The following is a 20,968-nucleotide window of genomic DNA, read 5'->3' as shown; positions in this document are numbered from 1 at the left end:
ACATCTCTCCCTTGGAGTTAGTTTTTTACAGAGACAGCTTAGATTCTCCTCTGCATTTTAATGGTGAGTAGGCACAGGAGCATCCCACAGACTCCTGAACTTTTGTTTCTCTTTCCAAACTGAGCTCCAGTAACACAACTTTGTCATTTTTCAGTTGAGTATTTCAACTTTAGGTAGAGTTTCACAGAGGAGTTTTAGAATTCATTTGTAGGGCAGGTACAATTTCATCTGCTTCAGCACTGAACGTTCCATAAAGTGAACACAGAATGTGCTTTCTGCTTGGAAACAGCTGCTGGTTCAGCTGCACAACCTGAAATCAGCCTCTGACTGTGAGACAAAGGGTAAAGCTGGAGCGAGGAGCAAGGCTGGGGGGGGCTGCAGGAGGGCAGCACCAGAGCAGTGTCTGCAGTTTACAATGGAAAACAGAAAAGTTGCTCGAGGAAAAGCTTTCCAAAGGTTTTATAAAGGAAATCAAAGGTTCTGGGATGGGTCCCGAGGGCGCTGCCGTTGCTGTTTCACACCCAGGCCCGTCACACAATTAGCCAGAAACTGGTTTATGGCTTCTGATAAAACGACCTCTTTCCTGGCTGTTTGTGCAGGCCCCCAGCCAGTCCATGCCTGGCTCCTCTGCTTGGGGGCTGCAGCCTTCCTCTGCAGCCACTGGAGCCACACTGCGTTAACGCTGCAGGACCTCAAGCAGGATTTACCCTTTTAGCTGAGGTGGATAGTTTGGATGTGTATCTTCCATTCATAATGCTTTGAAAATGCACTACAAAGTGTGTTACATCTGCTTGCTGATGTTTGTAATCAGATGTGTCTCAAAGTTTGCTTTAACTACATCCTTCTCTCCCCCTCACTGTGGCCTGGGGTTATGTATAAACATGTGATCCTCTTTCAGATGCAGTTTTACTCTTTGGCAGTATCAATACTTGCATTCAGTATTAGTGCCTTAAGGACAGTGGTTTACAACTGGATTTAGAAGGAATGTATGAATTTCCCTGAGGTTTGGAAGAGGAAAGCTTGCCCTGCAGTTCAGTTAGTATGTCTGGACCTGAATTTTGCATGTTTTGGGGTTCTCAGATGGTGAAAGCTTATGCCAAAAGCATCTACTTGCTATTTCTTAGGAAAACCAGGGCATGTATCATGGAAGGGGGTCAGGTTTGGTCCTTGGATGTGCATATATTCTCTCCACATGCAAGCCCATGGGTTGAGCAGGCTGTGGCAGCCACCCCATGCTGCTTGGAGCAGCCTTCCTCTGCTTTGTGTGGGGCTGCACAGACAAGGAGGGAGGAGAGATCCTCTCCTTCCCACTTCTGTTGGTAGCATTAACCTAGAAACATGTCTGTGAACAACCAGCACAGCACCCTCCATTCCAGGCCAGATGCTCAGCTGGTTTTCAGCTGGTTTGTCTGACTGTATGTTGGGTTTTCAGGCAACAACTGTATCTGCAACACCACCACCCCCAGCTCCCCCAATGAATTCTCCTTCACCCTTAGAGTTTTCTTATTACCTTTGGTATGAAAATTGAGCCTTTAACTTGCAAGTAGACAACTGTCCTAAGGCATGGAAATAGCAGAGGGTTGGTTTTGCACTGGGATGTGAACAGGAGGAGTAGGCAAGTGGTTGACTGTGGGAAGCCTCCTAGGAAAACCGCATGAAATTCTCCTTCACCCTTAGAGCCTTCTCTCTTTTTTTTAACTACTTTCAGCATGAAAATCTGCTGCTTTGTGTTTCTGCAATAGGAGGAGAGAGCAGGACAAGGCCTGGGCGTGGTGCCATTTCACACCAGGTATTGTTGCCTTCCCTGTAGCTGTTTTGTTATATGTGAACGTTAAGGAAATGTCTACAAACCTGTTTGGATGGGGTTTGTATGGATGTAAATCTGTTCCCTGTGACCCTTCCAGCACATCTCTGAAGCTGAACCACGAGATCTTGAAAGAGAACTTTTTCCTGCTACTTTATGTATAGAATGTAACCAAATTCTCTGCAGTTGGATTCGACAGGCGGCTGTGGAAGGAAACATCCTGCTCTCAGCCATGCTCCTCTGTCTGCTCTACAATTCAATTTGCAATGGTGTAATCTCTTAATAGTAAAAACTCTTTTCCAGCTTCCTGCTTGTTTCACTGAAGCACACGATTCCTCCTGGTGCCTCCCTTTTAGTGCAGACTCTGAATGTACCCATGTAGAACACTTTGCCTGCCTTCCAAGTGCTATCTTTGGAAAGACATAAAGTGCCTACTGCCTCACCAGCTCACCACATCACCTCAGGATCATGGGAATACTTCTTGCATTAGTGTGGCGTGAAGCCGAGCTCGATTCTGGGAAAAAAAGATCCGTAACAGAATCCTCTGTGTGGCTGCCAAAGCATTTCAGAACACCGGGAGATGTGACTTGTAGAAATGAGAGTAGTATCTTTGAGCAGTCAATGTTGGTTTGCTCGCTGTAAGTTTAGGTTTTACAGGGGATGGTAAAGAAACTAAACTGGAAGGATGACAAGGGAATGTTGGTAACAGAGAGCAGAACCAAGCCATGCGTGTGACTGCCACTTGGTTTGCTTGGACTGCTCATCAGACTCAATGAGTAGTGTAGAAAGAGTAATTCAGGTGCTTTTATCTGCCCTCTGGAAACAAGGACAGCTTAAAGTAAAGAAATGGTCACAAATCCCAAGTGAAACACGAGCACTTTCTCCTACTGAAAGCACAATTCAGAGCTCAGTTCAGAAGAGTGTTGGAAGGAGGGACTCTGTGGTCTTCACACAGGATATTCTTCTCTGAGGATAATGGGAACATCAACAGGAACAAGAGTTTGAAGTGGGAGATCAAAACCTTTGTGTCTATAGGCAAAAAGAAGTCGGCTTCTTTGTGGATGAGGGCACAGTCTCCTGCTGTCTGCTGTTGTGTAAATTGTTCAACCTCACACCTTCCTCTGAAGCCTCCAAGGGAGAATAGGGAAGTAGCTGGATCTCATCTGCCAGAGCAATTCCGAAGGACCTGGAAGATAACAAACAAGCACTGAGTAAACACCAGCTCCTCCCTGCAAGCCTCTTGCTCTGGGTGCAGGTTGCTCAGTAAGGAGCTGTTTCTAAGAAAAGCAGATGTGAACACAACAGCCCGGTCCTCCAATGCCTCTTTGTTTGCTTCAGAGCAAAGCTCCGGTTCTCAGTTACAAGAAATTTCTTCATAACGTGCTGGAAGGCTGGAGGAGACAGAACTGCTGTCTCAGGGGATCCCATCACAGCTTTCTAGTGAGATCAAGTTGTTCTCACATGGCCCCATATGTGCTCAAGGTGAAGACGGCAGGAGACATAAATAATAGTTAAGGGTATGAGCTCATCATTCTGTTAGATGCATGGCATATCTCCTTCAGTGGAGGAAGGAGGAAACCTGGCACCCGCCTGAAATGTCTCCTTGCCAATGGCTTAATGCAGTCAAGATTTACATTGTCTGCTGGGTCATGCACTTAGCAGCCACTCAGATCCACCCACAGCCCAAAACGTGGAGCTGCGAGTGGGTGAGAAATTCCAGAGGCAACTCTGCGAACACAAATGTTGTATTGAAGAGAAGTTTGTTACGCAAACGGCTTTCAAACGGGAGAGTTTAAGAACAGGAGCGGGGCCAGGTTGGACGCTGGAATTCCATCTGATAACACTGCACAGGCGAAACAATAAGAAAAGGGAGTCTTCTTAAGGGAGGAAGTCGTCACCCCCCCTCCCTCCCCCTGCCCCCATGGCCATCTGCGTTCCTTCCCTGCAAACCAGGAGCCATGGGACGGGAGATTTCACCCTCTTCAATCTCCAGGAGATCCAAGAGGGGAAAGTTTATCAAGTTTCATCTTAGGCACTTCACCATTTGGTGCTAGACAAGAGGCAGAGTGGCAGCTGGCTCTCTAGATGTTTGCTATTACCACCTATGGTATTCAATCCAGGATAACTCAAGAAATTATTTATAATCATCTCACTTCTCCAGCAAACCAATGTGGATAATGGGTATCTTAGTGCTAAATCTTTGTGATTTATATGCTCTTAGCGTGACATGCCAACTCTGCAGGTCATACACTGTTCATGTACACAGCTCGAGGGTATTTAACTGAATATGCATTCCGGTTGTTTATTCCCGGTGGAAAATGCAAGAAGTGGTTAGACTAACATCTGTCAGGAATGACAGAGGAAGGGTTGAGCCTGCCAGGGCCTGGATGAGCTTTCAGGCCCAGCTCTGCTTTGTGAGATGGTATCTCATACCACATTATAAACTTGGAAGTGCGAGTTGGCAATGAGAATTTCGGGTAGGACGTGACTTTGTGGCTAATGCTAATCCTGACCGTTGAAGCGAGTCTCACCCATCCATCTCCAACAGCTTTGCAGCGGCAGATAATTATAATGTTATGTTATGGGGGCAGGAAATACTTCTAAATGCATGGCAAACTGAGAGAACCAAGGCCCTGGAGTGATCAGCAATGGAAGTGAGAGTGGAGCTTCATTTCTTTGCTCTCGCCATGGCAGGGTTTGGTTACTGGAGTGAGCAGTGCTCAGGGCCAGAGCGATGCACCAAAACCCAGAGCGTCCACTTGATTTACTGGTGCTTTGTAAAAAGGAAAGTGTAAAGGGCACCGTGTGGGTGTTGGGAAACAGGATTTATTACTGCCTAATGCGTGCGTCCTGCACATCACAGCACTCTGCACCCACCTGATGTTAGCACAGCTGGAATCAATGGTTTAGCAGCCTAAGCCTGTGTTCCAACCCGGCGGTCCTCCCCTCGCAGCAGGGACGTGCCTGCATCGGAACATGGCTCCGGTTTGTTCTGGTAGCTTAGAACACAGCCGCAGGCTCTGCTGCTGCCTTGCTGGACAACACACCTGAGCAGCAAGTGAACAGGAGGGCGCCCAGCTCCTGAACCTCTTCCAGGAATCAAGACTTGATTTGGGATCTTGGTACCAGATTTCTGCTGTGGGGGTATGGCCTTTGCTGATCTTGCACAAGGAATGCCCCATCCCTGGCAGCGTTCAAGGCCAGGTTGGACACAGGCTTGGAGCAAGCTGCTCCAGTGGAAGGGGTTCCTATGGCAGGGGTTGGAGCTGGATGGTCCCTCCCAATCCAAACCAGGCTGGGATTCCATGATTCTAAGAGGCAGCGTAGGAACTGCTGCTCGTTCTAAAAGCCTTGCTAATGAATGCATAGATTGTTTTCCCCTCCCTTTCTTTCCCTGTTGCACACACTGCCCCATCCAGAGGGAAAACCCCTTCTAAGCCAAGGCAGCAAACCTGAGGGAGCTTAGACAGAAGATTTAAAATGGAGAGTTTAGATCCACTGGTTGAAGAATACCTGGCTTTTTAGAGATTCAGAACTTGCCTTGTGCCTTGGGAGGAGTTTGGTGTCTGAGCACCCAGTGGGGACACATGAACACCCTTGTTTTGCCTTGGCAAAGAACAACAGACTGGTCTGTGTTGGAAAGGACCTTAAAGCTCCTCCAGCTCCAACCCCTCCCACAGGGACCCCTTCCACTGGAGCAGCTTGCTCCAAGCCCCTGTGTCCAACCTGGCCTTGAGCACTGCCAGGGATGGGGCAGCCACAGCTTCTCTGGGCACCCTGTGCCAGCGCCTCAGCACCCTCACAGGGAAGAGCTTCTGCCTAAGAGCTCAGCTCAGTCTCCCCTCGGGCAGGTTCAAGCCATTCCCCTTGGCCTGTCCCTACAGGCCCTCGTCCCAAGCCCCTCTCCAGGTTTCCTGCAGCCCCCTTAGGCACTGGAGCTGCTCTGAGGTCTCCCCTTCAGGAGCCTTCTCTTCTCCAGCCCAGCTCTCTCAGCCTGTCCCCATGGCAGAGCGGCTCCAGCCCCGCCTCAGGAGGACACCAGGACCCAGTGGGGGCGGCGGCGGGACCCTGCAGCCGCCATCGCCTCAGCGCTCCCTGCCGGCGCCGCGCATGCGCCCGCGCGCCCCCTCACCGCCCCCTCCCTTCGCGCACGCGCGCTGCGCTCCCTCCCGGCGGGGCCGTGCGCGGCGCATGCGCGTCTCCCTCCTCCCCCCCCCTCCGGCGCGGGGAGGGGGATGCGGACGGGGGAAGATGGCGGCCTCGAACAACCCGCGGAAATTCAGCGAGAAGATCGCGCTGCACAACCAGAAGCAGGCGGAGGAGACGGCGGCCTTCGAGGAGGTCATGAAGGACCTCAGCCTGACCCGCGCGCACCGGGTGAGGACGGCGCCGCGCCCCGCCGCCCGCCCGCGCGCCCCCGCCGCGGCGGCTCCGGAGGGGTGGGGGGGAGGGGCGGCGCCCCCCGCGGCTCCCCTCAGCCCGGGGGCAGCGGTGGCGGGCGGGGCGGCGGGCAGCGCCCCCTGCCGGGGGCGGGCGGTGCCCTCGGTGCGGGCCCCCCCCGGTCCCCCGTTAACCCCCCCCTCCCATCTGTTTCCCGGGTACCGGGCCCCGGCCCGGAGCATCCTCCGGAGAGCGGCACCTGCCGCCGGGCCGGCGCGGTGGGGCAGGGCCTGGCGCGCATTGGGAGGGGGAGTCCCCCGTTCTCCCGGTGGAGGGGGGGCTCTGCCCCGTGGCAGGGTCGGGGCAGCTCCGTCATGGCTCCGCCGGAGCGGGCCCGGTTGGGCGGGGGTTCCTGTGGCGTCGGGGGGACACCTCTGCCCTGGGATGGGGCTGAGGAGGGTTCCGGTTCCTTCACCGCGATCGAAGGGAGGTCCCGGTTCCTTCATCAGCGTCTGAGGGGGGGTCCCCGGTTCCTCAGGACAGGCTCTGAGGGGGGGGGTCTCGGTTCCTCGCTCGTATCTGAGAGGGGCTCTCCCGGTTCTTCACCCCACGACAGGCCCAGATTGGGGCGGGGGGGGTCCCAGCCTTGCTCCTGCCTACCTAAGGAGCGCTTGCTTCCCTCAGGGCCCTGCGGAGCATCCCTTCAGGTGCGGGCAGGTAAAGCCCTGGTTCCTTTGCTGTGGAGCACCCATGGGTGTGCAGAGCCTGGGTGGGAGCTGCTGGGCTCCGTGTCGTTCATGTTGTTCCTGTTACACTCCAGTTGTCGTAGGTGCAAATTGCTGCGCTTCCAAACCCTCCTTGGCTTGTGATGCCTCTGCAAAGCCCATCAGCAGAAATTACCTGCATAACAAATGTGCTTTCCAAACATCAGATGCCTCTTCTGGTTTAGACATAGGGATGTCAGAGCTTTTCTGCAGGGTTTTTGTCTCACCTGCTTGTGTCAACGTTTTGGGTTTTCTTTTAACTGTTTAAAGGAAAATTTCTGATCTTGTTTGTGCCTGAACCTTCGCAGGAATGGGAGAACAGGAGAACGTACCCTTGGATTTGCAGGAACATGTTTCCTCTTATTCCTTCCTGTCAGGATAGGGGGAATCCTTGTTTGGAGTTGGTTCTGCTGCTGGTCAGATGTCAAAGAAAGGCCATGGTGCTTCTGACAGCTCCTGCTTGGGAAGGCGCGAGGCCAAAGCTTTGTTGGTGATGTCTTTTAGAGGATGCTGGTGGGGTTCCTGATGGAGTTAGTTGAGAGAGGAGCGAGGATGCTTTAGGGATGTTTGCAGTCGATGGAGCCGCCTTGGTTCTTGCACCTCTGCCTGAGTAGCTCTGTACCCAGGATTTTGCCTTTTGGTGGTTGGTCTTTGCAGCCACTCGAGAGCTGAGTGTTCTTGAGAGTCTGCAATTGCAGGTTAACTCTTAGGTTTAGCGTTCACCTTCCGCAAGATAAGTCCAAATCCTGATTCAGTTCCTCCTCAATCTGAGGGTTCCTGACCCTGGTTTTGTAGATGAAAACCCATCTTATTTTCAAGAACCTGGTACTGAGGAAAGGACCCAAGATGAATAAGTTTTCTGAGGATTCTGGGTACTGAAGTGATGGAAACACTGACCAAATAGCTGAATAAAATGTCTTCTTTGTAGACTTTTTCTTCTAAATTCCATGATTTCATCTGTGTTTAAAATGCAGCATAAAAGCAAAAAGGGGTTAAGCACAACTTTGCCGTTTGCTCTCATTTCATTTGGCAAAACACACTTTGCTGCTGTCACTGTGCAAATGCGTTACTCAGTTTGTGGAAGCAGCCCAGAATTTCGGTTGCCTTTTCATTATTAGTAATTGTCTTTTTGCAGTGTTTGCAGTATTACCATCCTGGCTGCTTTAGTGTTTGGGGCTGGACATAGCAGAGCAGGGAACTGCTGTTCCACATGTGCTGTTTCTGAGGTTCCTTTTTGACTTGGTTGTCTTCTGCCTATTCCTGCTGGTTGCTCCAGCTGAGATTTTGAAGTTATGATGCCTCTTTCTTACCCAGGACAGACTAGAGCATGATGTCAACTCCTCCTTTCTCTATTGCCCTCACCATTCACTTGAATTCCTTTGACAAATGAATCCCTTTGGTTTCAGGAGCATTCCCCTGTTCTTGGGAGCAGCCAGGGCCTGGTTGGAGCTGGCACATTGCAGAACGCGTGTTGGGTTTGCTGGCAGACACAGACCTTGGGGAGAGTCGTGGCGGTGGGTGGGTGGCCGATAGAAGCTCTGGAGCTGCTTAATTGTCTTGTGAGTGGGACCTTCGTGTTTATAATCCAGAGATTTCTGCCAGTCCCATAGTAACAAAGTGGGTGAGAAGAGGGGGAGGCTTTTTTTTCCTGTGTGACATTGACTCCTTTATTCTGCTGCTGGTTCTGCTGCTTTTTTTATGTGAGACATGGAATTTCAGAACTGCACTGGTTTCTCAAGGAGGGGCTGTTTACCAGGGCCTGCTCTCCATTTGTGCTGTAACACAGCCCAGTGGTACTTGCTGCGTTGGATTCGCTGTTCAAGGCTGTTGCTGCCCTTGCAAATTACAGTTAACCAGACATTAACATGCAGGATACCACAGGTAGTGCTGAGCTGTTCAATGTATGGCTCTTCAGATGATGGAGAATGTAAGATTATTAAAGAAAATCGGGTGCAGCTATGATGTGCGTTTTAAAGGTGGTTCCCATTCAGCTGAAGATACTCTCAGGATTCCACAACTGGGGTTTTTTCGTAATCTACATTGTTAAAACCCCTTATTTTTGAGGGCTTCCAGCCGGAGCTGTGTTTGAGCTCCCTCTTATGGACCTTGCAGTCTTACTTTAAGAGAAAGACCCCCCCCCAAAACCCCTAACTCCCCAAAAGCCCCACGTGGAGAGTTTGTGCTGGTGTGGATGTTACTGGTGTGAAAATGAGGGAGAAAAACCAGGTTAATGGTGATGTTTGGAAACATTCAGCAAAATCCCAGCACCTCCAGACAGGCTTTTCCTGCAGGCAGAGTGGGCATTGCATGCAGGCCACTTGCAGAAGGTGAGCTAACATCACATCTCAGCAGAGTCTCTAGTGATGACCTCAGTGACACAAACCTGATTCTCTGTGTCTGCAGGTATGCAGTTCAGTGCTTTATCAGCCCGTGTGCTGGTGCTGTGACAGGGTTTGCTTGTGCATTTGTAGGTGTTACCAAAAGCTGTGTGTGCCTGTGCTGCTTCTGCGAGCTGGTCAAAACCACACGGAGTAAAAAGTTGGTGGCTTTATTTTCAACCTGAATATTTTGAACCCAAAGCTCCTGGTTTAATTTCTTCAAGCAGGATGTATTGTAATGGTGTAGCTGTCCATAGGTGGCCATTTGACTGAAGGGGAATGAAATAAAAATCACGTAAAAACCCCATAATTTGTCCATAAAACATGTCCACAGGCACACACATCCCTATAGCTGGATTGTACTTTCATATGAGACAGTCACTCATGTACTTGCTCCTACTGGCTGTGGAGAAGATCAGAATGTCATTGTACATGGTTTGCTGTAGACAGTATGCAAACCAGCATGTAAAAGCTTAGTTAAAGCAGGAATGCTAATCTGTGGGTTTAAAAATGAGAAGCACTAATGATGATGGCGCAGTGTCGCAATGTTTCCTAATGTCTTCAGCATGTTTTTATTAAATAATTTGATAGAAAAGAAATTCCTAACTACATAATAGTATTTGGAATGTCTGAAAGATATTAAAGAAATGCATCACAATCAGGACTGAGCCCTCCAAGCATGGAGATGAATACCTTCAGCTGCAAGGAGTTTAGTTCAAGGTAACGGTATCATGAAGTTCCCTCAAAACAGCAGTGTTGATTTTTCAAGCTCTAGATGATGTTTTTCTTCCTTGTTACTCTCTGGGATCCAGGGTTGGACCCTGAATTTGCACATTTACAAGAAAGAGGTGGCTTAGGCTTCCTTTGTCATCTCCCTCTCATTTCCCTGCTGGAGCAGGACGCAGAACCAAGTGTGTAGGGTTCTATGTGGCCAGATGTGATCCCCACGTCGCAGCAGCTGTGCCACCAGCTGTGGGCATCCTCAGACACAGGCTGGGCGACAGAATGCTGCAGTGTGGTGAGTTCTTTGAAAGAATCATTGTAAGTCGGGGGAGTGAGGTGCGGAGGTGAGGTCCCCGCAGGGGCACAAAGAGTCTCTGTTCTTGTGCAACCCTGCGCTGCCCTGAGCTGCTCTGAGCTGTCCAAGGTAAACAGCGAGCGGCTCCTGATGTGCCCTGCTGGGGAGCTTGCGCTCCGGCCCCAGTGTGAGCTTTCTCGTGGTGACCCCAGGCAGGGTTTGTTGTGCTGTTTTAAAGGAGACCGTGACTTTTAAAATGATTATTCCATCATTACGCTGTGTTAAGCTGCTTGCTTCAGCTCCCAAAGTCTCTTTTTCTGTGCAGTGGCCAAGTCTGCCTGTGTTTATGCTGCAGCAAAGCTGGGGAGGATCTGTAGGCACGAGAAACTACGATTGTACAACCGCTGCGGGGTGAATGTATGGAACCAGTGTGCTGCATTTCGGTTTTCTTTGGCTTCAGTGGTGGAGAGCATTCGCAGTAATTTGCATTTGTAGGAGCTACTCATCTAGTAAGAGAATAATAAGGTTATGTACAGTCAGCTCTCCCAGCTCTTTGAGGGGGATGTGGGGGTTTCCCTGCAAAGCCATTCTTTGAATAGCTGAGCTTGGCCTGTAGTTAAGATCCTGGAAACTTATAGGTTTGGATAGTGATTTTCTTGGTCTTGTATTTACAAATGGAAGTGTGTAATTTTGATGATGACTTTGGGTTAGAGTTGCAGATACAGGAGCTGCAAACCTCCAGTGGAAGTTACAGACATGGCAAAAGCATCAGTGAGCAGGAGTTGATGCTGTGTTAATCTGAATTATGTGCTGGCAGCAGCAGCAGGGCAGAGGTGAGTGTTCTCTGCCTGAGTAAAGCATCAGGCCGCAGAATGCTGCAACAGGAGTTGTTCCTTTAAGCAGTTTTCAAGAAGATGTTGTACTGAAAAATGATTTTAGTAGCAATGTGGCCAAGGCACAGACTTTCTTCAGCAACTGTTAAATGCAGCGGAAAAGAGCTGTTTGACACAGTGCAAAAAAGAAGGAGGGGGGAAACCCCGAAGCCCTTAACGTGGTTGTGTAAGGGCTGGTGTTGAAAACCAGTTTTTAACTGTAGCTCTGTTTCTCAATCAGATGACTCCTTGAATTATTTTTTATCATTTAAACTGCATTTCTGTTTTGTGTGCATCTTGGATTACCTTGTGCTGATGAGGAACCAGTGTGTGTTTTAATCTGCTGTTCATCAAACCTCTCCTTCTGGCACTAACCATTTGGTTTGGATTTTATAATCAATTTATGGGTGCTGGTGATTTTAGTTGTAAAGCATTTACTGAACCTTATCAAGATCAAGCTGAGGCAGCAGCATTGGGCCTGTTTAAGCTTGTGGAAGCTTTGACTCGTGTGGTTGCCCAGCACCACATTGGTGTGAGTTCCAGCACAGTGAGTTGCATCAGGAGTTGACCATGCAAAATCAAACTGGTGGGCTTGGGGTGTTTTGAGGTGAGCTTTAGCCCAGGCAGTTTCCTGCTCTGACTAGATGCATAAGTTGTTCTGTGAGAAATTATTGTTTCTAGACATTTCCATTGTAGTGGTAATAAAATCCTAATTTGGCAAAAAGTAGACATCATCTCAGAGATGATCAATAGGGATTTAAACAGAATGTCTTAAAGGCTGAATATCTGTCTCTGATTTCTATTACCGCTCTCTAATTGCAAAGGAGTGTTTTCTTGGGCTGTGTTACAGCAGCTTTGTCACTCTCCCCGACAGCATCGATCCGTCTCTAATGGTATGTTCCATGCTGGCATCAATACTTCTGTACCTAATGCGGGATCTGAAGCTCAAGTAGACTTCAGGGCACCATTCAGCAAATGTCATACTGGATCTTAAAAAGACAAACAGAAAAAAAGGCTTTTCTTTTTTAAAATACTAATTCTGATTGTGATGGCTGGAATTTTACCCCAGTGTTCCTGTAGATGTGTGGAGTAGCTATTGCTGTGGCATCGAGGGTATATGGTAGCTGACAGGATTGGAGTAAGTGGGTGAAAAGAAGGAAACTGTCAAAATGTGGTAGATTTTTTGTGAACACAAGCTTGCAGCAGTGTTCACATTGTGCCAGTGACCTCAGTGCTGCTTCCCTATCTCCTTGTGGTCTGAATTACTGGCATTTTGGCAAAAAAGTGTTCCCAGAGGCCTGGGGGCTAGCCAGACTTGAGAGTCTGTTAGCTCATCGACTGTGGTCGGTGTATGTGATAGTGCATAGGAGTTAGTATTGAGAATGTGGCTTGGATTTGTTGTAGCTGTTTTGTGTGGTGTGTTCAGTGCTGCGCAAGTGATGTTCAGGAGGAAGATCCCTGTCAGCATCTCCAGTGGCAGTTTTGGAGCCAGCTGAGTGTTGCAAAGCGCGTGTTTGTCAACCAGGGATGTTTCGAATGAGCTCACTGGTACTTTATAAATTGCAAAGTTGTAACAGGGTGTTGAGAAGAGTCTTGTTTTGCAGATTATTTCTTGGGAACTGAAAATGCTTCCCCTTGAAGCAGAACAAGCATTTGTAATAAACCAGCACCACCACACACCCACAGAAAATGGGTCTTAAATAATGAAGTAGAGGAGAATGAACTGATGCATTCTGGCGTTAGGCTTCAGTAATGATTCTACAGCACTTCATGATCCTTGCCTAAGAGTTTGTGTTGTACAGGCAGCTTTGCTCCAGGTGGATTTTACTCTCCTGCCTGCTTGGTCTATCATTTTTCTTGACTACTGGGAAAAATATTCTCTATGCTATCCCTGTTGGGCTACTCGCTTGTGGTTCTTAGCATGGTTACTGATCACTGCGTAGTAGGAAGATGTGTAAATGGCAGACTGCAGTTCTGTTAGATGGATTTTCAATTAATTTTGATACATAGCAATTACTGTTTATGTTGGTATTACTTTCCCTGCACAACTGAGGTCCCCAAAAGAAGGGAGTTTGAGCAGTTTTCCAAAAGAGAAGTATTTTCAGGCACATGCTGATAGTTCTGAACTCAGAAAGCGTATCAGTTGTTTTTGACTTGTTTGTCTGTACACTGGTGCCTCTTCAGACCTGTTGCAGAAGCAGCATCTGGTAGTGATGTGAAGCTGTGCAGCAGATTTCTGTAGCTCCAGAGTCCTTAGGTGTTTTGACATCCAAAAACTGGATTAAGGAAAAAACCCCTCAGTATTGGAAGGAAAAGACAGTGATTGTTTCATACAGTGATTGTTTCATGCACTGGCTTCTCACCTTTCTTCTCCTTGCAAAGTCTTGATGTAGATCCTATTCATGGCATCTGTTCAGTAGCCACTAATTGTTGGAGTGGTGTAACTGGGTTTCTCCTTGTTCCGTCTGTACATGCAATGGGTGAAGATTGTTCTTGTTGCAGTCTTTTAATTACAATTCCGCAAGCCCCTGTTCATCTCTGCCACCTCAGTGGCATTGCTCTGCTAGTGAGGGAAGAGCAAAAGTACGATATCCAATACTGCAGAGGTTTCCACCAGCCTGCTCAGATTCATGTCTTATTGACCTTCTCTTTGTAATTAGATTTGTCTCGGGTGCAGTAAAACGATCACCTTGTAGCAGCATTTTGCATTCGAAGAATTTGGACTCTAATGGCAGGTATTTTTCATACCCAGAGAATTGTCTGATGCCTCATTTTAAGAGCTGCAAACATTTTCTTGAGCTGTAACATGAGGGTTTAAGGATGAGCTGCAGCGGGATTAATGGTTGGAGGGAAGAACACACTGCAGAGGTGGTTCTGGGGCATGCTGAAGTGGTACCTCGGTATCAGAGATTGAAGGTCAGTGGAGTGGTTTTCTCTGGTGTGAACCAATGTGAGCCTCAGCAGCAGGTAATTCACCTTTTCTTCTGTAGCACCAGGCTTTGAAGTGATGCTGCCGTGCTGGTGGGTGCTGTCAGGGCAGAGCTGGGTGCTGCTGCACCCCAGAGGGTACAGACGTGCCCCGCTCGGCTCCCTATTTCCCAAACTTGTGGGGTTACATAACTGAATTTCCATTCTTTAGCTAAAAATACAAAAATGGAGCATAAAAGCTATTTTTATCATACTTAATGGGGGCATCTCTGCTTTTATTTCATCTTTTCATAGGCATTTCAATAGAAGGAATTGGGATGGTTGAGGGACTTTTTTTGTACAGTGGACATAAAGATACGTTGGGCTGCTCAGAATGAGTATGTTCTTTAAAAGTATACTGTTAGCTAATAATGATCGTGACAATAAAGAGATTTTGAGAGTGTTGTGCTAGATTTAAACATAGCAGAAAGAATCCTTTGCCTTTCAGATAGCAGATAATCGCTGAGCTTCAGGTGTTGAGTCCTCTCCGGTGTGTTATATTGAATTATAAGCCACATCCAGGCCTTTCTCTTTTTGGAAACCCTTCGAGGGAAGCAGGGTGGCATTTGCAGAGCTGACACGAGATCTGGTTTGTTTTTCAAAGCAGTGCAAATCAGGTTTGGTTCATATTGGAGCTTAGCTTGGCTCTCTGCCCGGTGATAGAGCACAACTCCGAAGAATAGTCACTATTTTAAGTCTGTAGTTGTGCTGTATCCTGTTTTTACTTGCTACTCGGTTGTGACTGTTAAGTTTTAAACACTAAACCTTTGTTCACCAGAAATAGCAAAGTGTTTTTAAGCACAAGTGACAGCCTGGGTATTAAATGGTATTTATTGTTATGACTTTCTTTATTCAAGTGCTTCCACGTGTATTCTTACTGATTCTTTGCCCGCAAACCCCAAACCAGCAAATAGTTAATTTTTTGGGGGAAAGTTAAATGCACTTAATGCTTAAAGAAGTTCTGCTGGTGCAAACCCGAAATCAAGAGTTAACAAATAATACCAATTGCAGAGTTAACTGCTGCTGCTTGCTTCCCTCTCCCTCCCTCTTTCACACAAGTTAAACTTTCTGGTGTGTTCTCCCTGGGTTCACAAGAAAAGGGTTTGTGATTTGAGTGCAATGTGGGGGGGTTAGGAATAATAAGTGTACGTTGGGGGGTGAGAGCTCTTCGCTTTCACATGAATTCTAGAGGACACCTGGGGGATTGGTCCGAGGCCGTGTGGAGTTTTTATAACCCTGTTTCCTCACGGTTTTATAGCTGAGGCAATCTGGGGAGTTGGTTGCAGCTCCTGAAGGAGAATCTAATGGTGCCTTGGAATTTGTAGATGACTCATAACAGGACAAAACAATCCAGTTAAGTGATTTGAGGTCTTAAATAATCTCTTCAACAGGAAGGTGAAGAAAACATGAACTCATGAGTAATAATTGGCTCTCTTGGAGTGCTAAAAGTGCAGTGATCGCTAGTGGGCCGGGATTCAGATGATTCCCCTTGAAGCTTTGCTGATCAATATATAATATCTCAGCTCTTATGAATGAAGTGTGTTTGCCTGGACCGTAAGGGTTTTAGCAAAGCTCTATTGCAAGTTGGGAGTTTATTTGAAGTTGGTTTCTAGTAGTGACACTTTGCGCCTCAGCTCCATGGGCTAGGGCTGCCTCTCAGCTTTTTGGCTTTGCTTTTTCTCCTGTTCTCTGCCCTGGTCACCAAGGAGGGTTTTTGATGGGGAAGAACCCATCATAATGGCTGCACCTTGAAACAGGGGAGTTCTTTGCTTTGTGAACAAGCTAGCTGCAAAAATATGGTGGTTTTAGATAGTCCCAAAACTGAACTGCTAGGAATACCTTCCTCAGGTGGCTAGCACTGGCACAGAGCTGCAGATCCTCATCTCCTTTTTCCTTTTCAAAGCACAGAATCATTCAGGACTGCCTTAAGCTTGAAGAGGCTTCTATGCAGCTTGAAGGGACCTGCGCTGGCGTTTGGTAGTGCGCACCCTTTGAGAGCTCATGGTTGTACTGGTAAGCAACTGGGACTGCAGCACATGTGTGACACTATCAGATAACCTTTAAGCTTAATGAGGTTTGTAAAACCTCAGGTTAGCTATTGTGTTGTCCTCTTTCCTCTGACGAGCAGTTGTCATTACTCTGAGGATGAGAACCCCTTCTTCTGATTCCCAGTTTGTTTCTTCATTGCGTCTGGAGAGAACTCCTGTTTCATTTCAAGCTCTGGCTCCGTGAGATGGAGGGGGAAGATTCTGCCTCTTTCCCTCCCTGTAGATCCTGGTACTCAGTTCCTGTGAGCAGGGACAGGCTGGTTCTGGTCCTTGAATGTCTCACCTCCTGATTCATTAGTGATTTCTGAAGTCTTTGAGAAAATTTGGGTATTCTAGTGCACAGGGAAACCCCTCAGACCTTGAGCTGTGTATTAGGTAGGGTACTATAGCTATCCACCAGTCAAAGTCAAGTGCAGTGCTGGCCTTGTGTGTGCAGCTCTGCTTTGAGTCAAGACATGGTTGTGAAGTGTTTCAGTGTGGCAGAGACAAAGCTGTTGCTCTTCTGTGGCTGCTAAATTCCGACAGATTCCAACAGATTCCTTCCCTAAGAGAAAAAAACCAGCAAAAATGCATTTTTTTCCCTCTCTTTCCTGAAATCTCTGTTTTTAATGGCTATGTTTGGCCGCGCTGCAGAGTCTGTGTCCTGACACGTCCATGTGATAATGGAACAAATACTTGAAAGTGACTTAAATGACAGTTATGGTGATGGAAGAGTAAACAATGATGTAGCAGTTCTAAGAGCAGGGGTTCAAATCCAGTTCATACCATATGGCTGGATTTTCTCGTGGTAATTCTCACTTAGTTTGTAGTAGACACTTGGCTTCCTGTCCTGGCCTGGGAGGATGCTCCCTGCAGTACCTATTGCGCGAGGGTGCTGATAGCATGAGAAGGCCAAATGTGATTGGCAGAGGCAACAAGGGAAACTTCTGCTCTGCTTGTCCACACTTCTCTGTTTCCAGCCAGTGCTAAAAACTTCACTTTTATGACAATAAAAACATCCTAAAGTTACCCCCCCCCCCAACAACCCATTGCAAAACATTTTGTTACAGAGCTGCTGATGGAATGCTTGCAGTCCCAAGTGACCCAGACGAAGCAGCTGCTATCACTGCGGATTATACCTTTCCTCTAAACTTCAGACTTCATTTCCTTTAGCAGTCTTCCTGGAGGAACAGCTGTGCGTTTGGATCCACTGCTGCTGTTGGATCAGTATTTGAAACTGCAGGAAATAAGTTACTTGAGAAATCTGGCTTGATGGCGTTTCTTCCTGATTGTGACAGCCCGAATGAGAGAAATGCAAGGGATTCTCTTCTCTTTTCCTTTGATAAATGAGTCTGTGCAGTCTGTCTCCATCAGGCAGGAAGAATTGTGAAGCAGCTAACTAAGCTCCTACTCCAGCATTACTCCTTGTGTTGCATTTGCGTCGTTGTTGCCATGAGGGGTTGATCACACAGAAATACAAGCACAGTGTCGCTTGCTTTGCAGAAGGCATGTTTGCATGTGTTCTGATTTGGAGAGGAACACACGTTTGGAAAACAGGTTTGGGAGTTCCCTTTTCATATCTGCAGCATGGGTTAACTCTGAGGGGCTATAGACTGCATCTCTCAGTGTAATTCGAGCTAGTTTTCAGCTCGAATTTCAGCTCAGGTCAAGCCTTTTCCTAGAGAATCAGTGTGTTGTATTAAGCTGCACCTTTTCCCTTATAGTAGATAGAGTAGCTTTAGTGCTCTAAAAGACATGGGTTGACATTGTCAGGTTTATATCCCTGTCTTACCAGGACATTCTTTGGGTTGAAGAGGAATGTCTGTCACATACCCACTGCAGGTGCTCAGATGGGAGGGCAAGTGTTGATATCATTGCACTTCCTTGGAAAATGAAAGATAAAGGCTACAATTGCAAATAGACACCCATCTCTGCTTCAGGCACCTATTCAGAGAGTGGTGGCTGGTGGGAGGCTGTGGAATGTCTGGATTTAACCACATTGTCGTGTGTTGCCCTGGGCTTTGGGGTGCACCAGTCAAACTCTGGTTTGCTGGTAGGATAATGAAACCCCTGGGGAAGCGCTCCACTCCTCACTCTGTGAGGGATCTGAGTCCTTCAAAACCACTGGAATCTTTACAATGTTGTGATGAAGCCTCATTTTATAGAAGGATCACTAAGATGCAAGCAGGAAAATAGAAGCGGATGCTTTGAATGTCCGGTTTGTGGCTGTGGGGTGAGCAAGTTAAGAGAAACCAAGCTAACCTCCAGAGATGTTTTTCTGCAAGCTCGGCTGCTTCAACCAGAGTTCTTTCAGGTCATAAGAGCCCTGGTTCAAGGAGAGGGGCAGGGCTGTAGCTTGTCCCTGGGGAAGAGGAGGCAGGCAGAGCCCTGGGACCATTCTGCATGGTGCAGTCTGCTCGGTTATGTTATAAAACTGCATCCTCCGTTGCTCATGGAACTCTTCTCTGCTAATAATTTTCTGTGTCTTCTCATTATTGGTATTAATTTTAGGATCTTGGCTTTAATGAGTTTGTTTCTGGGTCTGGTGATGGAGAGAGGGACTAGCACCTGAATACCTGCTATAATTAACCAAACAGTGGCTCACATTTAGCTTTTCTTTTCCTTGGCTTACCAGGATTCTCCTCTTATTGATCTGTGAATCCTTTCTCATTTAGTGAGATAAATCTAGACAGCTTTCATGGCGGGTGGGTTTAGTAAATGAGCAGTTATTTTGATGTAGATGATGTTAGGAAGTGGCTGGGTAGCAAGCTCAGAGTATTCAAATTCAAACTCTGATCCAGCGTTGGGTATTAACAGAAGAGGGTTCGTGTGAGGGGAAGGGAGGAGCCAAGCTCTTTGGTGGTCAAAGCAGTTATTTAATGGTTGGATAGTTTTTGGCAACTTGGACACAAATGTAAAGGGCTCTTTACATGTAATAGTTGAGGGGTAATAAGGAGAGTTTTAGCTGGCAGCTCTGTTGCTGCTAAATCTAAATGCAATAACTATGAATCATTAAACTGATGTTAACTTATCTTTCTTTTTAAGTCTCTATTTGCTTTACTTATCAACATGAGGATTGTGAATGGGAAGAAATCTCCCTTTGAAGAAAACACTTCCACAGGGATTCCGCTGAGTAACTGACTTGTCTCAGGGTTTGTTTGACGTGCTGTTTAATATCACACTGGAGAAACAAGCCAGATGAGTGGTTTGGGATGAGTGCGTTGGGAGCCTCCCAGCCTCCTGCTTGCTCAGGGAATGGATGCTTGACCTGGAAAGTTTCTCTCTCGCTGCCCTACCTGTGTAACTTAGGAAGTGCAGTTCTGAGGATAAAAGGGCACTTGGTCCCTACTGACTGTCGTTGGCTTTAGAGGCCAAAAGGAGTGGTATCAGTGCCTTTTCAGAGACCTTGCTACCAGGAGCTGTGCGGTGAGTTCATTCCTAAGGTGAGATCAGGAAATAGCAGTGATGTGTTCCTGAAGTTGCCAGATGAATCCCACTTATTTTAAGACCTCTGAACAACTGTCTGTCCTTTCCTCTGGCGGGTCCTGCCTCTGGGTGCTTCAGGAGAAAGGCTTCCTGAGAAACTTCAGACGTGACCAAGGGGAGGCTTTGAACTGATTTGAACCAACAGGATTTAACTAATGCAGCCTCTACAACTTCCAGTTAATCCTTTAAACAGAATTTAATTTGCAATTAAGCTTTAATACTGCATTTTTCATTTTAATCTACACTTGGTTTTGTGCTGATCGGCCTGAGCATGCAGGAAAGAGCTTTCTGAAGTGCAAAGCTACAATTCATAAGAAGGCTTGAGATGAAAACTGCAAGCGCCACAGAGCAGTTATCGTGAAATCTTACTTCCTGTATTCATCAGACCTCTCAGGGGTTTTTATCAAACGGACACTCCACCCTTTTATTACAGTTATGGGAATCAGATTCTTATGTATTAAAAAAGGGCATTTTGACAGAAAGGATTCTGGGGGATTGGGGCTGAATTCCGGTGTCAGGTTTGCTGTTCGGTTGCAGTGAAGCGCTGTCCAGAAGTTTGTAATTGCCCTGGATTTTGGGGGGAAGAATTTAGAGAAGTTGAAATGTTGGATTTTAATAAATGCTTCCTTTGAGTCCCATCTGCATGCTCTGGACACTTAGGAAGTCCATAGGAAAGCTGGATGTCCTTTTAGGGCCATGTTTCTCTCCTTTAATATTACTATTTTTAATTGTATAACTTGACTCTCTCCCCACAAACACAACTTTATCCAGCAAACTTTAACCCAATCTAAATAGAACAGGTAGTTTGTACAAATGGCCTGTGTTAGATCTGATATTGTTGATTCTCACCAGCTGTGTGCCCAGTTCCGTTCACCACAGTAAGGTGCTGTCGTGTTACTCCGCTGTGAGCTGAGGTTAGGATGTAATTGCTTGCAAAATTCCTGATTGCTACATGGGAAGGTGATGAGTCCCTTCCTGCTGCTGTGAAGATGCTGCTGCTGTTTGCAGATTGTTGCTCCTGCACCTTTGCAGAGATCTGTTGGTTTTGTCGTGACTCCAAACCTGGTGAACCGATGGTGTGTCAGCCTTTCAATAGGGGAACATTTCCAGCTATTCCAGACAACTGCTTGTGCAGAACTATATGACTTTTAATGTTTACATTGGACTTCAGCTTAAGATCATCTTGTTTTTCTTTAAGCAGCAGAAGAGACGTGCTGGTGGAGGGGAAATTACCGATTCAGTTAGGATCTGTCATTTGGGAAACGCATCTGA

At 47.3% G+C, this 20,968-nt stretch overlaps 1 protein-coding gene and 1 long non-coding RNA gene across 9 annotated transcripts in view; both read left to right on the top strand.

The window, feature by feature from the left end:
- The first annotated feature begins 5,991 nt into the window (after positions 1-5,991).
- Positions 5,992-20,968, top strand: part of CRTC1 (CREB regulated transcription coactivator 1) — a 40,139-nt gene continuing 25,162 nt past the window's right edge. For 2 of the 8 annotated variants that reach the window (XM_061355243.1, XM_061354919.1), the window contains exon 1: positions 5,992-6,181. In XM_061355243.1, coding sequence (XP_061211227.1) covers positions 5,996-6,181 — 186 coding nt within the window. In that variant the 5' untranslated portion in view covers positions 5,992-5,995. The remainder of the gene's footprint in view (positions 6,182-20,968) is intronic. The other 6 variants (XM_061355084.1, XM_061354686.1, XM_061354837.1 and 3 more) reach the window with 3 other exon arrangements.
- Positions 6,280-7,875, top strand: LOC133216842 (uncharacterized). Its single transcript, XR_009726742.1, has 2 exons — positions 6,280-6,349; positions 7,257-7,875. It is a non-coding gene; the product is annotated as an uncharacterized LOC133216842 (long non-coding RNA).

Source organism: Neopsephotus bourkii, unplaced genomic scaffold (assembly GCF_033783945.1).
Source record: "Neopsephotus bourkii isolate Nb327-2 ecotype Australia unplaced genomic scaffold, CSIRO-AGI_Nbou_v1 NB_2, whole genome shotgun sequence".
Lineage (NCBI taxonomy): Eukaryota > Metazoa > Chordata > Aves > Psittaciformes > Psittacidae > Neopsephotus > Neopsephotus bourkii.
Note: the sequence above shows the minus strand (reverse complement) of the source record. Positions and strands in the feature narration are given on the sequence as shown.